We start from the raw sequence: 27,101 nt of genomic DNA on the forward strand, positions 1-27,101 counted from the left end.
TTCTGAGATGTTTAATTCAGTTTTAATGAATGCATCACAGCAGTCAGTAAAGCCAGTTCGTTCCTGTTAGGAGGATGTCAGAACAGGACATCAGAAACAGATGTTGTTATGGCTTAATATTGCTGAAGTAGACAGTAACAGTCCGTGTAACAATGTTCCTTTAAGGCACATTAGATAATTTAAGAACGACACAAAAATAGAAATATTTCTAGAAAAGGCAGATAAAAGCAGCAATACCTTAAACCAACAATAGTGAATACAAAACAAACACCTTAAAAAAATATAAAGCACAGCTAATGTTTGTAAATGTATAACTTTTACATTTTTGTACGTTATACATATTTGTAGTGCAACACTTCTACTGCTCTGACAAGATAACTCAATATACGCCTCACATAATGTGACTGATAGCTGAACATGTTTATCAGAAAATAATGGATAGCATGTGCAGTATCGATGATAATATGGGGTAAACGGTTCATTGTCCATCATTTGTATCCTGAGTTCATATACTGTAAAAAAAAAACAACTGAGCATAAGTCAATGTAAGTCACTGTAAAAATGAGGACTGACAAATATGATCTCACACAACGTTAAGCAAAGGGATGGTATTGTTAAGATTAATCTCCTCTTTAACCAAGATTTAATTAACGGGAATGTTTGAGCAAAAATGATTTCACTGACAATCACAACTTATATACAAAATACTCCGTTAATGTAAAAAGGGATCAGTGTAGTCTATTTTTAAATATACTTTTTTTTTTTTTTTTTTGATATTAAAATAGAAAACAGTGTTAAGTAAAACATTCTCCAATCACAAATCTTTGATGATAAAATTGGTTTGAGTTCATTTTTGGTAAAAAAATGCACCAAAAACTGATTTAGATAGGAATGATGGAATTTTCAAAATGGATTTCAATATGGTAAAATATAAACATTTTACTTAAAATATTAAAATTTCATTTTACTTGATATAAAATATCTTTTTTATTAATTTATTTTTTAAAATTTGCCTCCTGTGGATTCTGTAGAATTTTAAGGACAATTTGATTTTATATTATTTCTTAATTATATATATATATATTTAGATCTTTTTTTTAACTACACCTGTTTTTCAAAGCTAAACCACATTTTTAACAATTTTAAGATGATAGTTTGCCCAAAAATGAAAATTCTGTCATTAATTACTTACCCTGATGCCGTAAGACCTTCGTTCATCTTCGCAACCCAAATTAAGATTTTTTTTTTATGAAATTCAAGAGCTTTATTATGACCCTGAATAGACTGCAATGCAATGCTTAAGGTGCAAAGTAAACAAAAATAACAACTTTATCTTATAACCGCACGTCAAAGACTGACGGTTTTGTCTGTTAAAGTTATTAAACCACTGATGTCACATGGACTATTTTAAAAAAGTCCTTAATATCTTTCTGGGCCTTGAATGTGTCGGTTGTGTCACTGTCTATGCAGGGTCAGAAAGCTTTTGGAATTCATCTAAAATATCTTCATTTGCCTTCCGAAGATAAGTGAAGGTCTTACGGGTTTGGAACGACATGAGTGTGATTAATCCATGACAAAATAATAAACTATAAACTATAAACTATCCCTTTAAGGTAGGCCTTGGTGCTTAAATGGTATGGAGAGCTCTTTGGAAAGTCCAAATCTTATCCTAAAAGTGTTTGCAGAGAACAGTTTAGTTGATTGTCCTGCTCATTGATCCACATTGCGATGATTGAGGGGAATGTTGGAGTTTATTTGGCATCAAGAACCATGATGTGTACAAACAGTCCTGCTGAAGGAATGAGGCTTCCTCTTTTTGTGAGCAGAGGCACATGACGGTATCCTAAAGACAGAAAATAGGAGTGAGTAAATTTATAATAAACACACAACAGAATGTCATTTCTCACTTATTTTCACCAGCTCACCATTCTGCATGCTGGTGAAGGGCAGAGTGTAGAGGCCAACAAGGTCGTTATGGGAAGCAGCGTCGTAGTCCTCCACTACAAAGCGCACCAAAGCCAGTTCTGGCACGTGAACGGTGAACTGGAATCTTGCGTTCCACATAGGATTGAAACCTGTACTAAGAATACTTTAGTGACCTGCACTTTGATAAAAAGCGTAAGTGTAAATGCACTGTTGACACTTGCCATTGTTGTCAATGTGATGTGTCTGTTTGCTGGCGTTGTCTGCGGGGACACCGTAGATCTCCACTCGGACCTGAGGATCCACTATGGAGCTCTGCTTGTCTTTGTTGATCTTAGGCAGTTGCTGGGCTGAGATGATCTAAACAGACATGTACACTAATTAGTCGCTGTGTTTTGATTGGTGTAGATAGGTTTGCATTTGGTTTAGGGATGATGTATCAGTGACATAGTAATTTAATAATACTGTTAAATGTAAAAACATTTTTAGTTTAAAAAATAAAATAAAAGATATATTGATTGTTTTCATGAATAAAAAAAAAATAAAATACAAAAATATATTTTTTTAATGTACTGATTTAATTTTAGCTTTTAGTTAATTTTTAAATATAAAAAATATATATATATATTTTATACAGACCCATAATAATTTAATAATACTGTTAAATGTCTTTTACAAACCTTAAAATGAATAATATAATGTCGTATTATTCATTTTATAGCACTGAAAATGCCTGGATTTTAGCTTTTTGTGACTCATTTTTAGTTTAAAAATAAAATAATAATAGATATATTGATTGTTTTACTGAATAAAAAAACATTAAAATACAAAAATATATATTTTTTTATGTACTGATTGAATTTTAGCTTTTAGTGACTAATTTTTAAATATAAAAATAAGATATATTTTATACAGACCCATAATAATTTAACAATACTGTTAAATGTCTTTATTAAACCTCAAAATGAATAATATAATGCATTATTCATTTTGTAGCATTGAAAACGATTGGACTTTAGCTTTTAATGATTCATTTTTAGTTTAAATAAAAAAATAATAAAAGATATATTGATTGTTTTCATGAATAAAAAAAATATATATTTTTGTATTTTAATATTTTTAATGTACTGATTGAATTTTAGCTTTTAGTGACTAATTTTTAAATATAAAAATAAAAATAAGATATATTTTATACAAACCCATAATAATTTAACAATGCTGTTAAATATCTTTATCAAACCTCAAAATGAATAATATAATGTATTATTCATTTTGTAGCATTGAAAATGATTTGATTTTAGCTTTTAATGATTCATTTTTAGTTTAAATAATAAAAGATATATTGATTGTTTTCATGAATAAAAAAATATTAAAATACAAAAAATATATTTTTTTTATGTACTGATTGAATTTTAGCTTTTAGTGACTAATTTTTAAATATAAAAATTAAAATAAGATATATTTTATACAGACCCATAATAATTTAACAATACTGTTAAATGTCTTTATCAAACCTCAAAATGAATAATATAATGTTGTATTATTCATTTTGTAGCATTGAAAACGATTGGATTTTAGCTTTTAATGATTCATTTTTAGTTTAAATAATAAAATAATAAAAGATATATTGATTGTTTTACTGAATAAAAAAATATTAAAATACAAAAAATATATTTTTTTTATGTACTGATTGAATTTTAGCTTTTAGTGACTAATTTTTAAATATAAAAATTAAAATAAGATATATTTTATACAGACCCATAATAATTTAACAATACTGTTAAATGTCTTTATCAAACCTCAAAATGAATAATATAGTGTTGTATTATTCATTTTGTAGCATTGAAAACAATTGGATTTTAGCTTTTAATGATTCATTTTTAGTTTAAATAATAAAATAATAAAAGATATATTGATTGTTTTACTGAATAAAAAAATATTAAAATACCAAAAAATATATATTTTTTAATGTACTGATTGAATTTTAGCTTTTAGTGACTAATTTTTAAATATAAAAATTAAAATAAGATATATTTTATACAGACCCATAATAATTTAATAATACTGTTAAATATCCTTATCAAAACGTAAAATGAATAATCTAATGTTGTATTATTCATTTTGTAGCATTGAAAACTATTGGATTTTAGCTTTTAAAAATAAAACATTAAAACATTAAAACAAAATAAGCTTTATTATTATATATATAATAAATAAAAATATAAAAAACAAAGATATATATATTTATTTTTAATGGACTCATTATTTTATTTATTGTATCAGTCAGAATAACAGTTAAATGTAATTGTTAGCAAACCTTAAAATTAATATTTATTTTGCATAATGAATATTATAATGTTGCAATGCCTAAATTCACTTGTAGCAATTCAAATGACTGGATTTTAGCTTTTAGTGATTATTTTTTTAATTTAAAAAAACAGATATATTTATTATGTTGCAATAAATAAAAAATAAAAAACAGATTTCTTTTAATGTACTCATTCATTTATTTTATTTACTATATCAGCCAGGACAAAACTGTTAAATGTAATTGTTAGCAAAACTCAAAATGAATATTTATATTTCAGAATGCATATTATAATGTTGTGATGCCTAAATTCACTTGAAGCATTTAAGATGACATTTAATGTACTCATTATAATAGAATAATACTGTTAAATGTAGCAAGCAAACCTTAAAAGTGCATAATTTTTCATAATGAATATTGTAATATCGTGATGCCTAAATTCACTTGTAGCATTCAAAATGACAGGATTTGAGCTTTTAGTGATTCATTTTGAATTAAAAAAATATATAAGATATATTTATTGTTTTAATAAATAAAAATAATTCAAATATTAAGATTCAAATATATATTATTTTTAATGAAAAAAATTAAAATACAATAAGATATTTATTATGTTTTATAAATAATAAAAAATATGTTATGAAATATTTGTTATTTTTGCTATTTGTTATGAAAACAAAAAGGTATGTTCATTATTTTTTCATTTATTGAATTTGCTTATTAAATTATTTTATTTATTTTATCAGGTAGAATTTATAAATATATACATTTCTATTTTTTTTATTACCATTATTTTAATGAGACTCTCACCATGACATGGAACGTCTTTTTCTGCAGCCAGGGGCCTACAGTGAGGCACTTGGGGTCAAACTGGGAGGCGGGGTCTCTCATAAACTCTGGCTTCAGTATGTAGCCACACTTGCCATTAGGTAGAAAGCGGGCCTGATTCAGATCCATCTCCTTACCGGGAGTCTGGAAGTTTAGAGCCACTGCAGACAATTTGGGGGATAAAAACTAATTAAAGTGGTGCATGCAAGCATGGCTAGATTATAAACAGAGGCTCTTTGTACCTATTTGGCAACCGGCGTTCCACAGCGGCACTGGATTGTAATTGGACGAATCAGTTCTAGAGCCAGCTGGGTAGATTCGGCTCAGCTTATCCATGTTATGATGAATAAATGCTGTAGCTTTAAGAAATAACAAAAATGTGATATTAGAGAATTTCTGGCAACCTCACTTATATTTTAGTCAAAGCAGCCTTTCATTTAGTTTGAGGGCGTATAGACATATGTTTGTACGCCAACCCAAAAGTTAGCAAACACTGGTTTACCTGAGTTTTCTGCCAGGTTCATTGCTTTGCTCTCCTTGTAGGAAGCCATTTCATAAAAAGCTTGGTTGTCTCTTGAATGCTCGAAGGTGCTGAAATGAACACTCTTGCAGTAGATGACCAGATCTGACAGCTCCTTTGCCAGCTTGATCTTTTTGGCAGTCTACAACATAATCAAAAATAGATTTGAATTACAGTCAGGCACAACATTAACAGTCTTCACACACGAAATGACAAAGGGTTGCCAAATAAGCAGAACAAATCTGCTGTCTGTCTAATTTGAATCGGGTTTTTGTGGTAACGTCTGTGACAACTGAGTGTGCCGATTTGAACTCGACCATATCTACCGCAGCTTTGTGTATGCAAATATATTACACAGCCCTAAGCGTGCTGAAAGTTTGTTTTCAACTTGACATTTAGAAGAAATACAATGGCAAGGACATTGTTAAAATAGTCCATGTGACACCTGTCTATGCAGGGTCAGAAAGCTCTCAGATTTCATCAGAAATATCTTAATTTGTGTTCCGAAGATAAACGGGTTTGGAACGAAATGAGGGTGAGTAATTAATGACAGAATTTTTATATTTGGGTGAACTAGCCCTTTAAAACAGGCAAAGCTGTTGTTTGGTTGTTGGTCTTTTTACCCACCTTTTCCTTGGGTTTCTGTTCAGCCTCTTTGAGTTCAGCAGCCTCATCTTCCTCTGACACACTGTCCACATCCTCTGTGGTGTTGTTGTTGAATGCCGCATCCAGTTTGTTCAAACGCTTGCCCTTGATCAAGAAGTGTCCCTTCAGCTCCTAGACACATAAACATGTAGATGACACAAATATAATATATTTTAGCTTTTGTTGAAATACAGCTGAAAATTCAGCTTGTCCTAACAGGAATGCATTTTTTAAGTTATATTCATGGGCTTTTCACACTTTTATTATGAGAGGACAGTGGAGAGCTGACAGGAAAGTACTGGGGGGAAAGAGGGGAACAGGATTGGCAAAGGACCTAGAGACGGGATTCGAACTCGGGTCACTGTAAGCGCAGTTGCGCTATATATCAATGTACTAACCACAAGGCTATGGTTTGGTAAAATTTGCTCACTATTCTTTTTAAGTGCACTGGTGCTCCTAAATATTTTTTCATAGTCACAGTAGTTTTCAGTCACAAATGTGATCAAATAAAAACAGGCTTCATGAGCATATGAGACTTTTTTCAAAAACAGGATAGGTAAGTTTTGTGTTAGAAATTCACATAATATATGGAACTGAAAGATGATGCTTTCTATTGTTTCTCTCCTTAGTGTGTTTGAGGTTCATGGGTGAGCCACCCTCAGGCTGAAATACTAGAATTGCCTCTGATTATCATCCTGCCATAGTTTCATTCAGAGAAACTGGCACAACTTCTCAGTACGAGACAAAGCTCAGGGTTGAAACTTGATTCAATCAGAAGCCCCTCCCACCTCACAACTAAAAGAAGCACTTCAAATCCGTCTGAACCATCTTGTCATTTGCCTTTCAGACTGCAGCTCAAAAGCTTGGTGAGTGTTTTGGTGAATCATCAGGAAGTGATAAATGGCTATGATAAAAAAAAAAAGTAATTATAGCTTTACTGGTAATCACTTCCTTAGTCTTCAGCTATTTGAATTCATGGACAGAGAAGTAAACAGGAAGATTGCAGGGATGACGAGGAAGTCATCTGAGGAAAGTTGGGTGTGGTGAAAAGAGATTCTAATAGGTCATATAGCTGGTTTAGATTACAGAGCTGTCTCTGTTAGCCACCAGGTGGCGATATGTAGAATCAGAATCGTATGCAAAGTTATTCACATCATTTTTTTACAAAAGAACAAGAACTAAAAAAAAAAAAAACTGGTGTAGAAACCATTTTCACTCACAAATTGCTAGTAAATTTTACAAACAGCTATAAAGAAATGACAAATTACATACTGAATTAAGTGTGAAACTTCAAAGTAGAAAAACTGTAAAATATAATCCATTAATCTTTCTTTTAAGGGTGTAGTTCACATCCAGAATAAACATTTCCTGATAAGTTAATCACCCCCATGTCTTTCTTTTATCAGTCGAAAATAAATGAAGGTTTTTGAGGAAAACATTACAGGATTTTTCACCATATAGCAGGGTTGGCAGATTTTCACTACAAAACTTGCCCAACTGCTACTTAAAGCTAGCCCGAAAGTAGCCCATTACATTTTGAAGGGGGTCCCCTGTAAAAAAAAAAATGCATTCCGGGGGGTAAAATATTGTGTAGCGCCATTTGAAGCTGCATTGAAACTGCAATTTGGACCTTCAACCTGTTGGCCACCATTGAAGTCCACTTTATGCAGAAAAATCCTGGAATGATTTCCTCAAAAACCTTCATTTCTTTTCGACTGAAGAAAGAAATGCATGTATATCTTGGATGACATGGGTGTAATTAAGTTATCAGGAAATTTTTATTCTGGAATTGAACTAATCCTTTAAGAAATCATTTTTTTTTTACAGTGCGGTGGTTCAGGAAACAAACATGTATGTTATTTTTAGCTGTCTAACCTCTGGTCCTGGAAAAGTGGTGGGCATTTGATACCCCAGGGGTTGAGTGAGCAGAGCGCTTCCCAGGATGGAGGTTAAGTGATGGGCCATGATCTTCTGCTGCTCTATGGTGCAATGGTTCTCCAAAGACAGGATCACTGGATACTGTGAAGTCTAGTGTAGCAAAAAAACAGGTTTTCATAATCCAAAAAGCTGCTATTATGAGTCATCACATCATCCATTTGATATTATAACAGATAAATGAACGAAAGCCCAAATTGCCTATCAATCTCTTGATTCAGGAGTGAAACTTCTCTATGCTCGGATAGGTAATAAATAATGTGACAAGCCTTAAATAAAAGACTGTACAATTAAAGTGTGTTTGGGCTTTATTCAAGATACTTGCACGTTTGTGGAGTATTTGGATTTACTTGAAAAATAGACGAATGTGGATTCCGGAGTGAAACTTCTCTATGCTCTGATAATAAATAAAAAAACAGCATGCAGCTAAAGTTAACTTTATTTTAAGAAACAACACACAAAAGCACATCAGAGAGTGAGCCAACTCACAACGTCCTTTTGTTTGGCAAACAGAAAACTCACAAAGTAGTGAATGTTGTTAGTTAACCACTTTTGTAAAGAGTCAACTGGTGTCATTTCACTCACTTTGAAAGCATATTCTTTGATGGCCTTGATGACATCTCTGAAAAGCACTTTGGATGTGAGCGTATGACCGTGGTAAATGACCGGCTCTCCGTTTGGACCGTCCCAGCAATCCAGCTCCACACAACGGCAACTCTTCATCAGCGCTCTAAATAACAATAACAACCATTCTCTCATTCTCTGCTTATGGATGACTGCTTAATGTGTTAATGCATTGCTGTTGAGACTTCTAGTGAAAGCAGACATGTTCGTACTTGATATAGGCTTCTGTGCTGCTAGGCCCCTTCAGCTGGTCCTCCATAAGATAAGTGTTGTGGGAAGAGGAAATGAAGTAATGATTGAGCGGCTGGCGCATGTCTTGGTATATGGGTTTGTGGGCGGGGTTAAAGATGGAGCCATCTTCATGGTTCAGGTACATCAGGAAACCATCTTTGCTCATGTATTTGTTCTGTTTGGCTGGGTAAATGTGAAAACACTGCATTATACTAAAGCAATAAGACACAAGAAGCCATGGTTTACAGTGAATTTATAACAGCTATGGGGCACTGTTAGGCACAACACAAATTTAAAATGTAAATTATTCCTGTGAATTTTCAGCATCATTACTTTAGTCTTCAGTGTCACACGATTCTTCAGAAATCATTCTATTATGCTGATTTTCTGCTCAAGTAACAATTCTTATTAACAATGTTTAAAACAGTTGTTTCACTTAATATTTTCATGGAAACCATGATGCTTTGATAAATAGTTAAAAAAACAGCATTTTCTTAAAAATAAATATGTCTTTATTACTTTTTTTATCAATTTAATGCATTCTATTGCATTCTACTCTGCAACTATTAATATCTTTAAAAGTAAAGGTTATCTGATGTGTTCTTTTGGTCATTTAAGTTTGCTTACCTGTCTCATCCATCTCATATTTCATGATAAGCTTCTGTGCATAATCCAAAGACACTGGTTCCCTCTGCTCAATTTGGAGGAAGTTCAACAGGTCGGCGGAACTCATCTGTCCATTACTAGTAGCGTACTTCTTATAGATCACATCAATTTCCTCACGATAAGTCAGTAAATCATAGAAGTGTTTAATCTCTGATCCCTCCAGTGTGCCAGAGTTTGATGTGTCACATTTCTGCAATATTAAATAGCAAAAAAAAATTAAAAAAACAAAGTTCTTGAGGATCGTCAACAGAAGACACCAACAACTTTTTTGATGACATCCGAGAGCTTTCTGACCCTGCATAGACAGCAGTACTACCACATTCAAGGCCCAGAAAGGTAGTAAGAACATCATTAAGATAATCCATGTGACATTAGTGGTTCAACCTTAATTTTATGAAGCTATGAGAATACTTTTTGTGCGCAAACAAAACAAAAATAACAACTTTATTCATCATCATCTTCTTTAACTTCTACAGATGCACCACTGATGTCACATGGACTATTTTAACTATGTCCTTACTACCTTTCTGGGCCTTGAATGTGTCAGTTGTGTTGCTGTCTATGCAACTTGTCTAAGCTCTTGGATTTCATTGAATATATCTTAATTTGTGTTCCAAAAATGAATGAAGGTCTTACGGATTTGGAACGACATGAGGGTGAGTAATTAATGACAGAATTTTTCATTTTTGGGTGAACTATCACATGTTGTTTTACTTGGTATTGTGTAGATGACTTGTAGACCCATACAGTATATAATCCTGAACAGTAGTGATTTAAACAAAAAAAATTACTAAGCTCCTTACACAAGTTAAAATGAAAATGATAGATTTATGATTTGCCTCTCACCTTGAAGAGCATCTCAGCATAACTGTCGTCCACCTCAACATTGATCTGACGTAGGAAATGCTTCAACTCCTTCAAGGACATTTTGTTGTCTGCATTCTTGTCTGCCTTACGCATGCAGTTATAGATCCAGCTTTTTGTCTGATGTAAGGACCGAAGTTTAAACAATAGAAATATATTGCAGTTTTTTAGCTAGAACTTATAAAAAGTTTTGTTTAAATGGCACACGTTACATGTACGTACTATAAGAATAACAGTAAATTATGGATAATTATAAGCAACAAACCTTAAACTAACCTTATTAAGTACATGTAACGTTAAAATATAATGTAAGCTAAATAGGTTTGAAATCAATCTTCTCCTTTAAAGGAGAAGTTCACATCCAGAACAAAAATTTACTGAAAATTTACTCGCCCCCTTTTAATCCAAGATATTCATGTCTTTCTTTCTTTAGTCGTACAGAAATTATGTTTTTTGAGGAAAATATTTTAGGATTTCTCTCCATATAGTCGATTTCAATGGTCCCTGCGAGTTTGAACTTCCAAAATGCAGTTTAAAAACAGATTCAAAGGGCTCTAAGCTGAAGAAGAATGGTCTTATCTAGTGAAACTAGACAAAAAAAATAGACAATGTATATACTTTTTAGCCTTAAATGCTTGTCTTGTCTAGCTCTGTATAAATTTTGTGTTTTCTGGTTTGAAACAGTTAGGGTAGGTTAAAAAACTCCCGTTTCATTTTCTCCAACTTCAATATCATCCTACATTGCTGCAGAAGTACCAGGTCAGTGTTTGCAAAGTGAATATGCAAAGAAGATCAAACACCCTTTACCAAACAAAAGTAAAACAGTGATGTAGGGCGATTTTGAAGTTGGAGGAGAAAATGTGATGGGAGTTTTTTAACATACACTAACTGTCTTGAACTGGAATACACAGAGTTCACACATTTGACTTAAAAAGTATTTAAATTGTACATTTTGTTTTTTAGAAAATAACCAATTGCTTTGCTAGATAAGACCCTCTCTTTCTCGGCAGGGATTGTTTAGAGCCCTTTGAAGTTGCATTCAAACTGCATTTTTAAAGTTCAAAATTGCAGGTCCCATTGAAGTCCACTTTATGGAGAGAAATCCTGAAATGTTTTCCTCAAAAAACATAATTTCTTTATGTCTGAGATAGAAAGACATGAACATCTTGGATGAAGTTGGGTGAGTAAATTATCTTTTAATTTTTGTTCTGGAAGTGAACTTCACCTTTATTTGCAACAGTGCTGACAAATGTGTTCAGAGAGCAGCCTTCGGGTAATGGATTTTCAAGGATACTGTTCGGAGTTCTGTTGTCGGTTGAGGCTGTGCATGCCAGTCATGACCTTCTCCAGACCGCTAACCCATTTCTTTGCCTCCTCTTTGGATGAGGCGATCAAGTCCAGATTCTTTCGTCGACCTTTGAAGATGAAGGACAAGCAGCGGTCCTCCACTGAGGAGTCAGTGTACTTCCGCAGCCCATCAGTTTGACGTCCATACCGCACCGAATCAACATCCTCGAGACTGACTGTGAAAAAGTCAAGAGATTTTTAATTATTACTCAATTTAACTGACTTCATTTAACAAATAACATCTGGAACATTTGTGAATCCCCACTGATCCCCATTAAGGTCCACTACAAGGAGAAAAATCTTGGAATGTTTTCCTTAAAAACCATAATTTCTTTTCAACTGAACAAAGAAAGACACAAACAACTTGGATGTTATGGGGGTGAGTAAATGATCAGGAAATTTTAATTCCTAATCAAATTTCAAATCAACAACTTTGAACGATTCAACCTTAACATTAACATGGGAGATCTTGATTTCTCAGTCAAGGAATCTTGACAAAGCACTGCTGTATGAAATACAACTCGAAACAGGCATCACGTCAGACAGTGATAAGAAGGTGATAAATCTAAGTGGTGTAACCCTACAACAGTACACTACAGTCTCCTTCTCTGCCCTTTAACCCCAGTGTTAAACAAGTACAACAATAAATAGGACAAACTGAGTTCTATTCCTCTCAGATCATATGTATTGTGTTGTATGGAATAAACTGACGAGTATGTCATATAGTTCAGACATAATCCTTAGTAAAACACATGCATGCACCCAAACATGGGTGGCTATCTGGCTCTGCTCTTATCAGCAGTGTTTATTGGAGAAATGTGTTAACAGAGCTGGGTCAAGTTTAAAGCTTTAACAGACACAAGTGAGATTTTTGGAAATCTCTCTTGCAGTGAATTCATGATTCTAAATAAAACAGGTATGCACAATAAACAGCTTTCTGTCAAGAATCAAATCAGGGTTGGGTTGGGTTGTGTTTACTCAGCCTACTAGAACAGAGCAAATACAACAGAAGCCAATTACCATGAATACGATACACTTCACGACACATGACAAAAACAGCAAAGCCACAAATACCACAAATACAAAAAGGATCTATTAGAAAAACTGTTTTGTATTACAAAATTAGTCTAACATGAAAAGTAGCTGGTTTTATAAACATCAAATTTCTGTATCCTAGGGCTGCCTTCGACTAAAGATTTTTCTGGTTGACTAGTAGTCGATTTTAAACATCAGTTGACAATTAGTCTTTAGTTTATTAATGAACCATATGTGACCCTGGACCACAAAACCAGTCTTAAGTCGCTGGGGTATATTTGTAGCAATAGCCAATAATACATTCTATGGGTCAAAATTATTGATTTTTTTTATGCCAAAAATCATCAAGAAATTAAGTAAAGATCATGTTTTATGAAGATTTTTTGTAAAATTCCTACTGTAAATATATAAAAACTTAATTTTTGATTAGTAATATGCATTAGTAAGAGCTTCATTTGGACAACTTTAAAGGTGATTTTCTCAATATTTTGATTTTCTTGCACCCTCTGATTCCATATATTCAAATAGTTGTATCTCGGCCAAATATTGTTGTATCCCAACATCATACATCAATGGGAAGCTTATTTATTCCGCTTTCAGATGATGTATAAAGCTCAGTTTCGAAAAATTGACCCTTATGATTGGTTTTGTGGTCCAGGGTCACATATAAATCATAATAATTAGCCTTTAATTGCCACATAGCCTAACAAGCCTTCAAGCGCATGCAAAAAAAGCTTGCCACAGCGCACCGGCAGAAATAATAATTATGAATGTGTCTGGGAAAAACATCAAGGAGACCGCACTGACGTCTTAATAATTTATTGCTAAACGGTGACACTGACTCGTCATCTCATACAGATTACGTAATCTTTGAATATTTGTTTTCTATTTGAATTTGTTCATTTAAAAGTAGACATTTCACTCTTTATAGATATATTTCTCATGTCTGTAAGGCAAGTATACACAGAGTTTTGAAGCGTATCCTGTTTGTTTTCATTATTTTATAAAAGCGCAACATTTTGTTGTTATTGTGAGTGCACACACATAAACGTAGAGTATAAATGTAGATGTATAACTTTTATCTGTATGACCAAAAATGATGGAGTATTTTAAGAGCAAGTGACCGCACCGGCGCCTTAATCCGTCATGCGGGGAGCACACTACTGTTCAGCTTCCACACTTAAATGGCGTACATTTTTATCGGTTAACATTAGATTGAGCTGCCATGTAAAGTTGTTACAACATACATCTTTCAGATGAAAGCCATATTTGAGGTTGATGAATGAAAGGAGTGCATTTGGATGTCCCGCCCAATGTACTGTATTACCACATAGACCAGCTGTTAATGATCTGTCCGTCACGGACTGCATGACTTCACCACTTACTGTGGAATTTTTTTCTGTGACTAAGCAGCTAATGAAATTTTGGTCGACCAAGCCTCTTCTTGTTGACTATTGGGGGCAGCCCCACTGTATCCCATTTATAATGGTGATTTTGTCCTGTCCCTACTTTAACTTGACCTTCTCAACTATATTGACTATTGAGACTATTTAGTTCATTGTAGTAAAAAACTATTTTTCTTAAAGGGATAGTTCACCAAAAATTAAGATGTTGTCATCATTTGCTTACCCTCATGTTGTTCCAAAACTGTATGAGTTTCTTTCTTATGTTGAACATAAAAGAAGCTATTTTGAAGAATGCTGGTAATAAAACAATTGATGGTCCTCATTGACTTTAATAGTATTTCTTATACTAATATGGGGCCCAACAACTGTTTGGTTCTTCAAAATATCTTCTTTTTTGTTCAACATAAGAAAGAAACTTATACAGGTTTGGAATGACATAAGGGTGAGTACATGATAACAAAATTTTAACGGCACAAAATGTAAGATTTTTTATTAAAGTATCCAAAAACCACTAGGACAGTGTTATATATTTTGCTGACTTGTGTACTTACATTATCCCAAATCTTTCGAAGAATGTTTAAATCCAGAAAAATAAGCAATTTTAACTAGTTTAATGGACCTTGCATCGCCTGCCAATGACAACATACACCCTTGATTTTTCCGGTTTTATTTTGTAGAAAACGTGGAAACCCTAAACGCTTTAATATGTTATGCATTTTATTAGGCAGGTGACGAACGCACAGAGTAGCATTATAACAACACTTCAACACACTCAAATGTATCTAGTATGATAAAACAAAGTTGCTTTTTCCTACATACGAATGACCGGAAAAAGTGGAAGCGTTCGACTAAGGCATAATAAAAGCTCTGCTGCTTTCGAGCCGTGTATCAAGTGCCAAAAAAGCACAGCTGGAGATAATTTGATGTTTTAGATGTGCCACATGCTCACAAAGGCAAATATGGGGACTGTAGGAGAACTATTTGGATAACACCCAATCTCATGTGAACTGGTGAAAGAAAGCAGTGTCAAAGGCAAGTCTTCAGATTCCACTCAAACAAGCTGACAGAAAGGAAACATTGTGCTTGGCCAAATTCTGACCTTTGTTTTCTGATTTTGTCAGATTATTATTGTTACAATTAATGTATTGTATAAAACACAGTGACTGAAATACTATTTGAAGATGAAAACTGTGATATTTTGGTTAATAATTGCAGCAGCACGATACAGTCTTTTTAATTTAATAATTTAATGATGCAGTTTTAAAGGGATAGTTCACCCAAAAATGAAAATTTTGTCATTATTTAATCACTCTCATGTCGTTCCAAACCCGTAAGACCTTTATTCATCTTCGGAACACAAATTTCGATATTTTTGATGAAATTCAAGGGTTTCCTGTTTTAACAATGTCCTTACCACCTTTTTAAGCTTTGAACATGTCAGTTGTGTTGCTGTCTATGCACGGTCAGAAAGCTCTTTGATTTCATCAAAAATATCTTAATTTGTGTTCTGAAGATGGACAAAGGTCTTACAGGTTTAGCACAACATTGGAGTGAGGCATTAATAAGAGAATTTTCATTTTTGAGTGAACTATCCTATCCCTTTAATGTAGCAATGATGAAAAAAAAATCACCTTTAACAGATTTCCAAAACACGTTTGGTTTTTAGACCACATCCTGTGCAAGCTCTTTCTCGGTTTTCTACACACACAAAGCAAAAAGTTCAATCCTCCGAGCTGCCCTATTTGAGATTATTCTTGTCAGGGAAGAACTACTGTAGGCAGTAACACTGAATACTTAGTTTAAAATAATAATAGCAACTGTGATGTGCTAGCAAGCCCCTCTAAACACATATCTAGGCTCTTTCTAGTCTGATTTTGCCTCGTGTGACCTCTGTTGTATGTTACAGTGGTGGGACGTTGACCATGTGACCCCTCTTTGTTTTCCACTGAAGGCGGGAATAATAAACTCATGACAAACACCCTAAGCGGGGCAAAATCTGTTCATTGTTGTACAGATAATAGTGGCAAACAGGGCATCACACAGGACTGAGGTTGATGTTTTATTCAAACTGTCTCTGTCTAACAGGGTTTAAAAGACGAACGTGGTCATTGTCCCATTTCTGGATAGTTTTCCTGCATCAGCACTAGAATTTGATAAAAACAATCTGTCACGTTTCCTCAGTTGGTTTCCCACCCCTTCACCTTTAACCTGAGATAAACTTGGCACCATCACTATAAGATAATAAAAAAACCTCACTTCCTGTGTGTAAAAACACAACGCCCTTGTCTCCTCGCATTTAAACCATTAACTATCCAGTTTTTATCAATTTACACCACCAGTCAAAAGTTTTTGAACAGTAAGATTTTTAATGTTTTTTAAAGAAGTCTCTTCTGCTCACCAAGCTTGCATTTATTTGATCCAAAGTACAGCAAAAACAGTAAAAATTTTCTATTTTAATATAATTTTTTTTTCTATTTTAATATATTTTAAAATGTAATTTATTCCTGTGACTTAAAATCTGAATTTTTAGCATCACTTAAGTCAGAAATTATTCTAATATTCTGATTTGCTGCTTAAAAACTTTATTATTATTATGTTAAAAACAGCATAAAGCATCCTTGCTAAATAAAAGTATTAATTTCTATAATTTCCCCCCCCCAAAAAAAAAAAAAAAAAAAAAAATATATATATATATATATATATAGATACTGCCTCCAAACTTTTGAAAAAAATGCACTCAACTGTTTTAAATATTGAATGCAGGGTTGGTGAGCAGAAAAGAATTCTTTTAAAAACATTAAAAATATTACTGTTCAAAACCTTTTGACTGGTAATGTAACTGGTAATCACCATGTAACATTTCAGTACTTAGAAAGATTATACCTGGCTTAACGTATGTTTTGACGAGTTTAATACATTTTTCATTTTTCACCATTTGTGTCTTAAATGCCTCAACTTCATGTGCAGTCCATCTAATCATCATTCCTGGCCGATGGGAGTTAAAAGCCTGTCAAAACACCCAACTAATGGGTGAAAATATCATGTGAACAGGACCAGAGGGTCTCCCTGCTGATATCTGGTGTTTTCACTAGAATCCTTTGATTCTGTTTGGTCCTGGTTTTCTTAATCACATACATGCAGGACAAAGAGGAGGCAGCTACAGTCTGGCAGATAGCAGATAAAGAGGTCTGATCTGAGGCCTTTGGCCAGGAGGAACCAGGCCGGAAGTAGAGGCCTTTGGACAACATGTGGGAAAAAGATTTAATATCAGAACAAAATTTCATTCCCCTCCTCTCTGGTCACTTTGTCAGACATGTTTCCTATCCTCCCAGCTCAAAGCCTTTTCTGGCCTTACAGGCGTTAAAAATGTCAGGGGAGGAAAGTGAAGGACAGGTCTAACTATTTATTTACAGATCCAAGCTATAAAGATGAGTTTACAGGAAAGCCATTTGATGTAAGGCTTGCTGATGTCAGCATGAGATAATTTATCCTAAGTAAGTTAAACAAGGTTATTCAATTACAGTGTACTCACTAAAAAAAAGTTGGGTTAAAAATAACCCAACTAGGAACCCAACTATGGGTTGGTATAGCACCTTCCCATCTGTGGGTTATTTTAACCCAATGAATTGGGTTAAAATCCAGTTGGGTTAAAACCTAATGTTATTATATATGACAATTGCACATACAAACACACACACATTATGATTGAGATATAGTAGGAATTAAAAAAGTTACACTTTAAACACTTAAATGTTCAACCCAACCTTCTGGGAAGTTTTATTTAACTCAACTGTTGTTTAAAAATTACTAAATGGCTGGCTTAAAATAAACCCAAAATAGGTTGTAAATTAAAAGACATATTATTAAGACACAAAATTACTAGAGGCACTAGCAATAATCAAAAGGTGAACATTTATTAATAAGCAGTTTAAAATGTTTATTTATTATTTATTTACCTTGTTAATTATTAGAAAAGTGTTAATTTTTTGTGTTAATTTTAAGCAACAAATATAGTAATTTTAAAGCAACAGTTAAGCTAAATAAAACTACCCAGAAGGCTGGGTTAAATACTTAACCCAACCCAACTGGGTTTGTCCATATTTCACCCACCATTTTTTAGAGTGTAACTATTTTCTATTGTACTAAACATTCTTTGATAATATTTTAAATTGTAATTTCTGACCGTGGACCATAAAACCAGTCATAAGGGTCAATTTTTTAAAATTGAGATTTATACATCATCTGAAAGCTAAATAAATAAGCTTTTCATTAATGTATGTTTTTTATGATAGGATAATACTTGGCTGAAATACAACTATTTGAATATCTGGAATCTGATGGTGCAAAAAAATCTAAATATTGAGAAAATCACCTTTAAAGTTGTCCAAATGATGTTCTTAGCAATGCATATTACTAATCAAAAATTAAATTTTGATATATTTACAGTAGGAAATTTACAAAATATCCTCATGGAACATGATCTTTACATAAAATCCTAATGATTCTTGGCATAAATCAATAAAAATCAATAATTTCGACCCATACAATGTATTGTTGGCTATTACTACAAATATACCTGTGCTACTTATGACTGGTTTTGTGGTCCAGAGTCACCTTTATATTTCTGATAGAAAACAATTTTCAGCATCATTTCTCTAGTCTTCACTGTCACATGATCATTCAGAAATCATTATAATATGCTGATTTTAATGCTCAGGGAACATTTATTATTATCAATGTTTAAAACAGTTGTGCGGCTTAATATTTTTAATTCATTTTGTTCAGGATTCTTTGATGAACAGAAAATGAAAAAATAGCATTTATTTGAAATAGATTTTACTTTTATTTACTGTCAATTTCCATCAAATTAACACATTCTTGATTAATGAACTACTGTATGAAAGTAATGAATTTTATTTAAGAAGAAAGTATGAATTTCTTCTTAAATAAAAATCTTACTGATACAAAACTTTTAAATGGTAATGTATTATATATAAAATATATATATAAAATATTTTTTATTTTTTTTATTTAAATTTCATTTCATTAAATTTTTTATTTTACACAAAAAAGTGTGTTTAGGAATAATACTGTCTATTTATGGTATCGTTTTGCAAACCTAAATATTCAAGTGTTTACTGATCAAAATTTCCTGTACAAAATGAGTTGTTTTGGCAGTTTACTTAGTTGCATTCACAAATTTACAGTGTTTAAGCCTGGAATATACGTTTTGCCCCTATTTTCCACTGATTTACAGTCTGGAGAAGTTGACTCTAGTTGTTGAATGTCAGAGCCAGTCTGCAGATTTGAGTTGAATGTCACAGACACGCCAGTCTTTCATCCAGTCAAAGCATATATCAAACATGTTTGATATTTTGAGCCAATTTCAGCACACATTTCTGCACAAGTTTGTTGTGATTGGAACGACTTCAAAGTCTGGTAGTGTATGATCCTTAGTCAGTGAGTGCCTAGTGTTTTAAAAAACTGTTTAGATTTTAAAAGTCATGTAGTGTATTCCAACCTTTAGTATACCAAGACCTATTATCGCAAGTAAAATTTTACTTTCATGATATGACCAAATTCTGTTCTCCTCACTTCTCTCAAACAGACACCGAACTGGAGAAAGAGACAGCAGAGATACTTACAGCCGGAGTTGCTCTTGAACGTTTTGCTTGTCTCTTGCCACATGGTCTTGAGATCTTCATTCAGCCGAAAGTACCGGGTCTTCCTCCATGACCTGGACTTCACCTTTAGTAAGTCTCCACCGTTCAGCAAAAACTGCAGGTCCGGGTCTCCCTCCAGACCTATAGGTCAATAAAAATGTCAAGTTCATGGATCAGTGCAAATGGATTTCACAAAGATCATAAAATGCTCAAAGCCGACTGTCAAAGTATCTCAAATTAGGAGAACTTTGGAAGTCCAAATATAGAACAAAGTCAAAAATATCCAGGGTCAATGCTGAGTCATGTAAAGGTCAAAACTATTTTAAAAGATCTGTGGACACACCTCTCTCCAGACAAAAGCAGTGATCTTGCAGAATTTACAAGGCTATGCTCAAGGTCAAAACCTGCTGGGTGAGCTATAAGTATGGTAAAGGTTAGTGTAAATGCACCAAGATTTTCTTTGATACTCTTTCATGCTACTGTATACATCTACACACTATAAAGTCTAAAATCACTGAGTTTTTACTTTATTAAAAAAAAATGTATGTTTACCATTCCAATTGTGTTGTTTTGTCTGTAAATTCTTATAACTGTTCCCTTTCAGTAAATAGTATCTAGCTTTTAAGTATACGATACAAATATACAGTATATCATTCTGTTCAGTTTGTACAGTATTGTATTGATTTTCTCAATTTTTTTAAAAATTAAGAGTATTTTAAATGATACTCATAGTCTGAAAGATAATACAGACACGTATTGACTACATACATGCATACACACAGCATTTTTTTCTATACTGCAATGATACTGTGGTTATCTTTTCTTTCCGATACCACAAACCCACAATGCTGATACAGAGATAATGATAAAGATTAGCAATAAAATCATAGAGATTATATACAGATATATACAGATTTAAAGATTGTATGCTTCACATAAATACATATGTAAAAAGATATCCATATGTAGAACTTCATATTCTTTTCTGGATATGGCCTTTGGATTTGGTACTTTTCAGCTATTTTTTCACTACCAGTCAAAAGTTTTTGAACAGTAAGATTTTTAATGTTTTTTAAAGAGGCGTCAACAAGCCTGCATTTTATTTGATCCAAAGTACAGCAAAAATGAAAAATCAAATATTTTTACTATTTAAAATAACTGTTTTTTATTTGACTATATTATAAAAATTCATTTATTTCCTGTGCTGAATTTTAGTATCATTACTCCAGTCACATCATCATTCAGAAATCATTTTAATATTCTGATTTGCTGCTCAAAAAAATTTATTATTATTATTATTATTATGTTGAAAACACATGAGTAGAATGCTTTCAGGTTTCTTTGATGAATAGAAAGTTAACAAGAACAGCACTGAATCTGAAATAAAAAGCTTTTGTAACATTATAAATATCTTTATCATCACTTTTAATCAATTTAAAGCATGCTTGCTAAACAGAAGTATTAATTTCTAAAATTTCTTATCAAATATAAAAAAATACATATATATACTGATTCCAAACATTTGAATGGTATAGTGTATAATGTTACAAAAGCTTTTTATTTCAGATAAAGAGGATCATGTGACATTGAAAACTGTAGTAATGATGCTGAAAATGTAGCTTTGATCACAGGAATAAATTACATTTTAAAATATATTTAAATACAAACCATTATTTTAAATAGTAAAAATTTTTCACAATATTAGTGCTTTTGCTGTATTTTGGATCAAATATGCAGGCTTGGTGAGCAGAAGAAATGTCTTAAAAAAATAAAAATCTTTTGACTGGCAGTACATATATATATTATGACTACTGTTTCAACATTGATAATAATAAGAAATGTTAAGCAGCAAATCATATATGTCTAATATACTGAGTTCACTTTCCAAACAGCCATATGATCCATGTTACAATTTTCAGGATTGATTTTTAAACCATTATGCAAGGATTATTGCATCTATAAAACAAGACAAAGATAGCCACAATTTTACTGCAATATGGAAAAATGTGTATGTGCAATGGGTGGTGTTTGTAGTCAATTCATTTCAATGTTGCAATAAAAGATCTGTCTTTCCATAAAATGCTTTTACTTCCTTTTGACTATAAAATATTGTGGTTAACGCCCTCAACATCCTGATGAAACAAGCTGATTAAGCTGTTATCCTATAGCTATCACTGCACTGATATCAAAATGATAAATGCACAACCTGGTTGAACTCTCTCGTGGTGGGCTTAATTGGCCCAACAGTTGAATTATGAATATCTCCAGCTTCTCTGACCCCAGGGTGTGGGCACAACCACAACATTGCAGACATTTTTTCACGAGCTGTTGCCACAGAGGCTGTTTATGAGGTTCTGGCTGCTCTTGAGCAGAAGGCGGAGAAATGTTAAAAGGCCTTTGAAACGAGCCTGAAAACATTTTCTGTGCTGGGACGGCTGCCTGTGTTTACTCAGAAAACTCTGCGTGTAAGGTTTTATTTTGATGACTGACACTGGAGTTATAGCATTTTTGAAAAGGGTGAGGTATTTAACATTTAGGAAAATGTGAGTGTCAGGCTTTTTTATCTCATTCAAATCATACTCCAGAGGTAATCCAAATGCAAATGTAGAAGTCACTAAGTTCAAATACTTCTCATTGCTGTGATCTTCAAAGAAGTTATAGAACCAGGGCCAGGTATGATTTGCAAAGTGAATTTCAGCTGTGCCATTGCTGGAATAAAAGCCAGAGAGATCTGTAATACCTGGAGAAAGTTATCTGTTAGCATTCCCATTCATGTCAATAGTGATTTAAAGGCAGCAAACAGGCAAAAAAAAGTAATTCAAGTGGTTTAGGGCCCTCCAAAACAAAACTGGGCATTTGTCAAATATTGATATACTATAGTGAAATATTTTAGTAAATGTTGCTTTTAAAAGAATACACACTTAATTTTGATTGGCCATTGGTGAAAGATGCAGCAGATGACCTAGCATATCACCTTTTTTTAAGGATTCTGACGGATTCACGGTTTGTCACGTTTTCCATTACTGCCTTCAGTGTTTCCCCTGCCATTATATTAGGGGCACCCCCCAACCCCCCCGGTCTCTGCGTCTCATTATATGACGACATGAACACATGAACTTCATCTCCAGAGCTGATGTGAGAGTCATTTCAGGTGAATTTTACCGTTTCATTTGAGAAAACTAGCATCATATCACACTGTATAAACACAGAAACTTCACGGCAACCCATCAAAATAAAAGTACGGATTAATGTGTAAAACAAATACATTACTCTTGTATTACTTTTGTGCAGTATAATGTACGTCTTCATATGTTTATATTTCTGGCCAATTTAAATAAAACAAATGATAAAAATAAATATTACAACCAGATTAACCAACTAATTGTAGAAAAAAAGCTGCAATTATTATTAAAACTTTTTTAACAGAATATTCACACAAATTTTCTTCCATAAATTAATTTAAACAGTAAACCTCTGTTTGTTTGCCAGAAAATTAAAGGGTTTAATTTTTACTTAATTATCAAAAAAAATAAAACACAGAAATAAAACACAGAAAAAAAAAGAAAGAAAGAAAGAAAGAAAGAAAGAAAGAAAGAAAGAAAGAAAGAAAAAAAAAAAGAAAAGAAAAAGATTGTAGAGCCATATTGTTCACAATGTTGAAATTGACAGTTTTGGATTTTTTTTACTGAAATAAATGTTTTTGTTATTATACAGAGAGTAAAGTACCGAAAAAAAGTTGGGTACCGGCACCCCTGCCTCATCTATATACCGCATTTAAAGCAAAAACAGAATGGACCTTAGCTTTGTGAAATTATGCTACATCTGAACGAAACAAAAACAGCAGACTGGCTGAATGAGAATGCAAATTCACTTTCTGACAGCAGGTGGCACTTATAGAACTGCAGCAATACAATGTTTCCTTTATTACTACTGTAATACTACATTAATAAGCATTACACAAGGGTAGGGTGAAAAGAAATTTCCACCGCAATTCAGTATTTTTTTCCAGTATTTCGGGCATCGTGATCAGTGAGTTTGCTCTGCCTGCTACAGTTTTTTTCTAGGGATGTAACAATATCAATATTTCACAACATGATAATATTACGAAGTCCACGATACGATATTTATTGCGATATTTTTAAAAAAAAGGACAAATGAAGAATTAAAAAAATTTACAATTTTTGTACATTCTAAAGTTAAACATCTAATGCACTTTGAAAGTTCTTAAATAAGAGCTCCAACCCATGTTCTTAAGAAAACTTAAGTCAGAAAAAAGTCAGTGAACTGACAGTGAACCTGATCTTTAAGGGGACTCAACCCTCTTTTTATTTGTGATATACTGTCTCAGTCTAATTTACATTCACACTAGTGTTTTATGAAGCAAAACAAATTAGAGTATAATAATAATAATAATAATAATGCAAACAATGACACTAATAGCTAGGGTTCGACCGATATTAGGCTTTTTTATGATCTGTATCTGTATCGGTCATTTTCAAAGCAGATTCACCGATAAACTAATTTAATTTTGAAATGCGCTATTTGGCTCTGATGCTGATGCAGCCTGTCAGAACTCAGTGATTTCTGTTGTTTTAAAAGTGCAAGTGCAAGTTCTATTTAGCCTAAGTAAACTGTCAGAGATATATTACTGTGGTGCAGTAGAATATACTTAATACTACTACTACAACAATTATTACAATTTTGTTTAAAAGAATAATCATCAATTTTAATAGTAAACCTCTTTGTTGTCAAAAATAAAGAGTTTAACTTTCATTTGATTAAAAGATGAATAAAATTGTTTTATGCCTTCATTTGCACTGTACTCTAAATTAAAGCTAACTGAAATTTCTAGTGTCACATAGGCACAAAATGATGACAAAATTTATACATTTCAATAGGCTAATGAACTAAGTGTGCCTATAATAGACTATTATTGTTATAGGTTCATGAAAATAGTGGTCGTCTTAACAACTTCAACAATGGAGCTATGAAGACAATTAAATTATTTACACTTATATTGTTATTATTATTTACACTTTTAGTCATCAGAAAAGAATTAATGAGGAATTATGAGAGGTAACGGTATTACACATACATTTCTAACATGTAAATATTGAAGCCAAATACTTAATAAGCTGTTTAGCTGTAGCACAGTATTCATAGGCTTAATCATGAAGCATACAGTCAGCAGGGATGCAGTGGCCCCACTTTTAACTCTCTCTTTTTATTACCCTTATTGTAGACGGATGCACCGATGTAGACGAGAAAGAAGTTTTCGTCAGAGCATTAATTAAAATTTTTACTCTAGACATATATATCGGTTCAAAAATATCGGTTATCGGTCTACTTGATCTGTAATGACCAGTATTGGCATCGGCCCTAAAAAACACATCGGTCAACCCCTACTAATAGCCATATATTGTAAAACAATTGCACTGAAAAATAAATGAAAATGAATATTTCATAGGCATATTATTTTTGCGTTACACTACAGTAGGGAAATTACAATACTTTTAACTCCTAACTCCTAATTTCTACACTTGAAAGAGATATTTTGAATTTGGACTGCAGTAAAGTTACCCATTTAAACCGCTCGCTGGCAGCAAAACATAAAAAAACTCCAGCTTCAGTGAAAACAAGCTTACAAAAATGTGTCTCACAACAAATCTAGTGAAATGCTATAATCGTCTGCCATGAAAATAAAACATAACTGGTGGCCGTTGTGTTCCCAAATGTGCACTAAGAACAGAACATGCAAAAAAACACAAAGTTTACTGCATTCATGTGAACAAAGATGGATCATGAGATGATCACCTGAACAAAGTGCGCACTCCACTTTGGGATTAAGCCATATTAACTTCTGTTACCAGCTGTTTACAATCGGTTTATTTGACCAGTTTACCCTTTTACTGTCTGTCACCAATGTTTTTTGAACATAGACGTGAAAGTCCTATTTCCATGGTAATGTAATGTCCGATTTTAAAATGGCTTTCACAAGATGAATTTGGAGGTTTTAGGCTTTCAGTTGATATATAATTTCTGATGATTTCTAAAACATGATAGACAAAAAGCCAGCGAAACAAGACTTTTTGTAACAAAGGTCAGGACTCCTGTTATGATGCAGATTTTTTAGGTGCACTCTTGTCTATTAATCTATTATTGTTCATACAAAATTTGTAACAGAAAACAGCGGTAAAATATCTATATTTTTTAAAATGTTTGCTCATCTGCAATATGTTTATATGACATTTCCTATCAGATATCAAATAGATGTTTAGAAAATGTTTATAAGATGCTTATGATTTAGCATGTACATAAAACTGACATCTTACAGACATCTGTTAAATGTTTGTACACAACAGATTCCTTCCAGATGAAGCGATCTTTAACAGACATCTTGCAGATGTACATGTAACCTCCAGGGGTATATCGCCTTTGTAAAACACATAAACCTGACTTTCACAGACTAGTTGTGTTATGCACAGACTATCCTTAAACTGTATCAATGTCTGAAAATTCTGAATTTTCTGGTTACACATGTACCATAAATTCTGCAATCTGATGAAAATACCTATCTACATGTGAACCACAAAGAACTTCAGTGAATAGTTTCAAAATCAGTACGTCTAGAAGTTTGTGAGTCATGTCAAAGACAGCTGACTAAAGATGTTAAAACTAAAATATATGCTAAAAGTTTTTATCTTGCTAACTTAAACTGAAACCTGAATGTGGACAAACTTCACTTGTCCACTGAACACAAAAAGGTTATTTAAAGCATAATGCACACATCGATCGTTCCTGTACAATAGAAGTGAATGGTGACCACAGCTGTCAAGTAAGATTTTCAAAGCAAATTTTTTGATCTTCAAACAAAGCTGTCATTTGACTTCAAAAGACTTGTATTATAGCAGACAAATTGAATTAACCATTATTACGAAGCCTCTATAGTGCGTTTTTGACATTTTGGAGCTTCCCATCCACTTTCCAATACTTGTATAAACTTGAATTTGAATTTATGCCCATTCATCTTCCAATAACTAGACATCTCTGCATAACAGTACTATGCATGTACATATGCTTTTTCTGAATCTTACAGTGAATGTAGT

At 32.8% G+C, this 27,101-nt stretch overlaps 1 protein-coding gene across 2 annotated transcripts in view; it reads right to left on the reverse strand.

Annotated features, from left to right (window-relative positions):
- Window positions 1-741: 741 nt before the first annotated feature.
- plcd1a (phospholipase C, delta 1a) overlaps window positions 742-27,101 on the reverse strand; it is a 29,279-nt gene continuing 2,919 nt past the window's right edge. For both annotated transcript variants that reach the window (XM_051097985.1, XM_051097984.1), the window contains exons 2-15: window positions 19,978-20,136; window positions 11,839-12,067; window positions 10,527-10,656; window positions 9,642-9,870; window positions 8,996-9,197; window positions 8,745-8,889; window positions 8,100-8,252; window positions 6,207-6,356; window positions 5,562-5,721; window positions 5,302-5,418; window positions 5,042-5,220; window positions 2,148-2,283; window positions 1,926-2,075; window positions 742-1,843 (exon numbers count right to left, since the gene is read on the reverse strand). In XM_051097985.1, the coding sequence (XP_050953942.1) occupies window positions 1,752-1,843; window positions 1,926-2,075; window positions 2,148-2,283; window positions 5,042-5,220; window positions 5,302-5,418; window positions 5,562-5,721; window positions 6,207-6,356; window positions 8,100-8,252; window positions 8,745-8,889; window positions 8,996-9,197; window positions 9,642-9,870; window positions 10,527-10,656; window positions 11,839-12,067; window positions 19,978-20,136 (2,231 nt within the window). In that variant the 3' untranslated portion in view covers window positions 742-1,751. The remainder of the gene's footprint in view (window positions 1,844-1,925; window positions 2,076-2,147; window positions 2,284-5,041; window positions 5,221-5,301; window positions 5,419-5,561; window positions 5,722-6,206; window positions 6,357-8,099; window positions 8,253-8,744; window positions 8,890-8,995; window positions 9,198-9,641; window positions 9,871-10,526; window positions 10,657-11,838; window positions 12,068-19,977; window positions 20,137-27,101) is intronic.

This window comes from Labeo rohita, chromosome 24 (assembly GCF_022985175.1).
Source record: "Labeo rohita strain BAU-BD-2019 chromosome 24, IGBB_LRoh.1.0, whole genome shotgun sequence".
Classification (NCBI taxonomy): domain Eukaryota; kingdom Metazoa; phylum Chordata; class Actinopteri; order Cypriniformes; family Cyprinidae; genus Labeo; species Labeo rohita.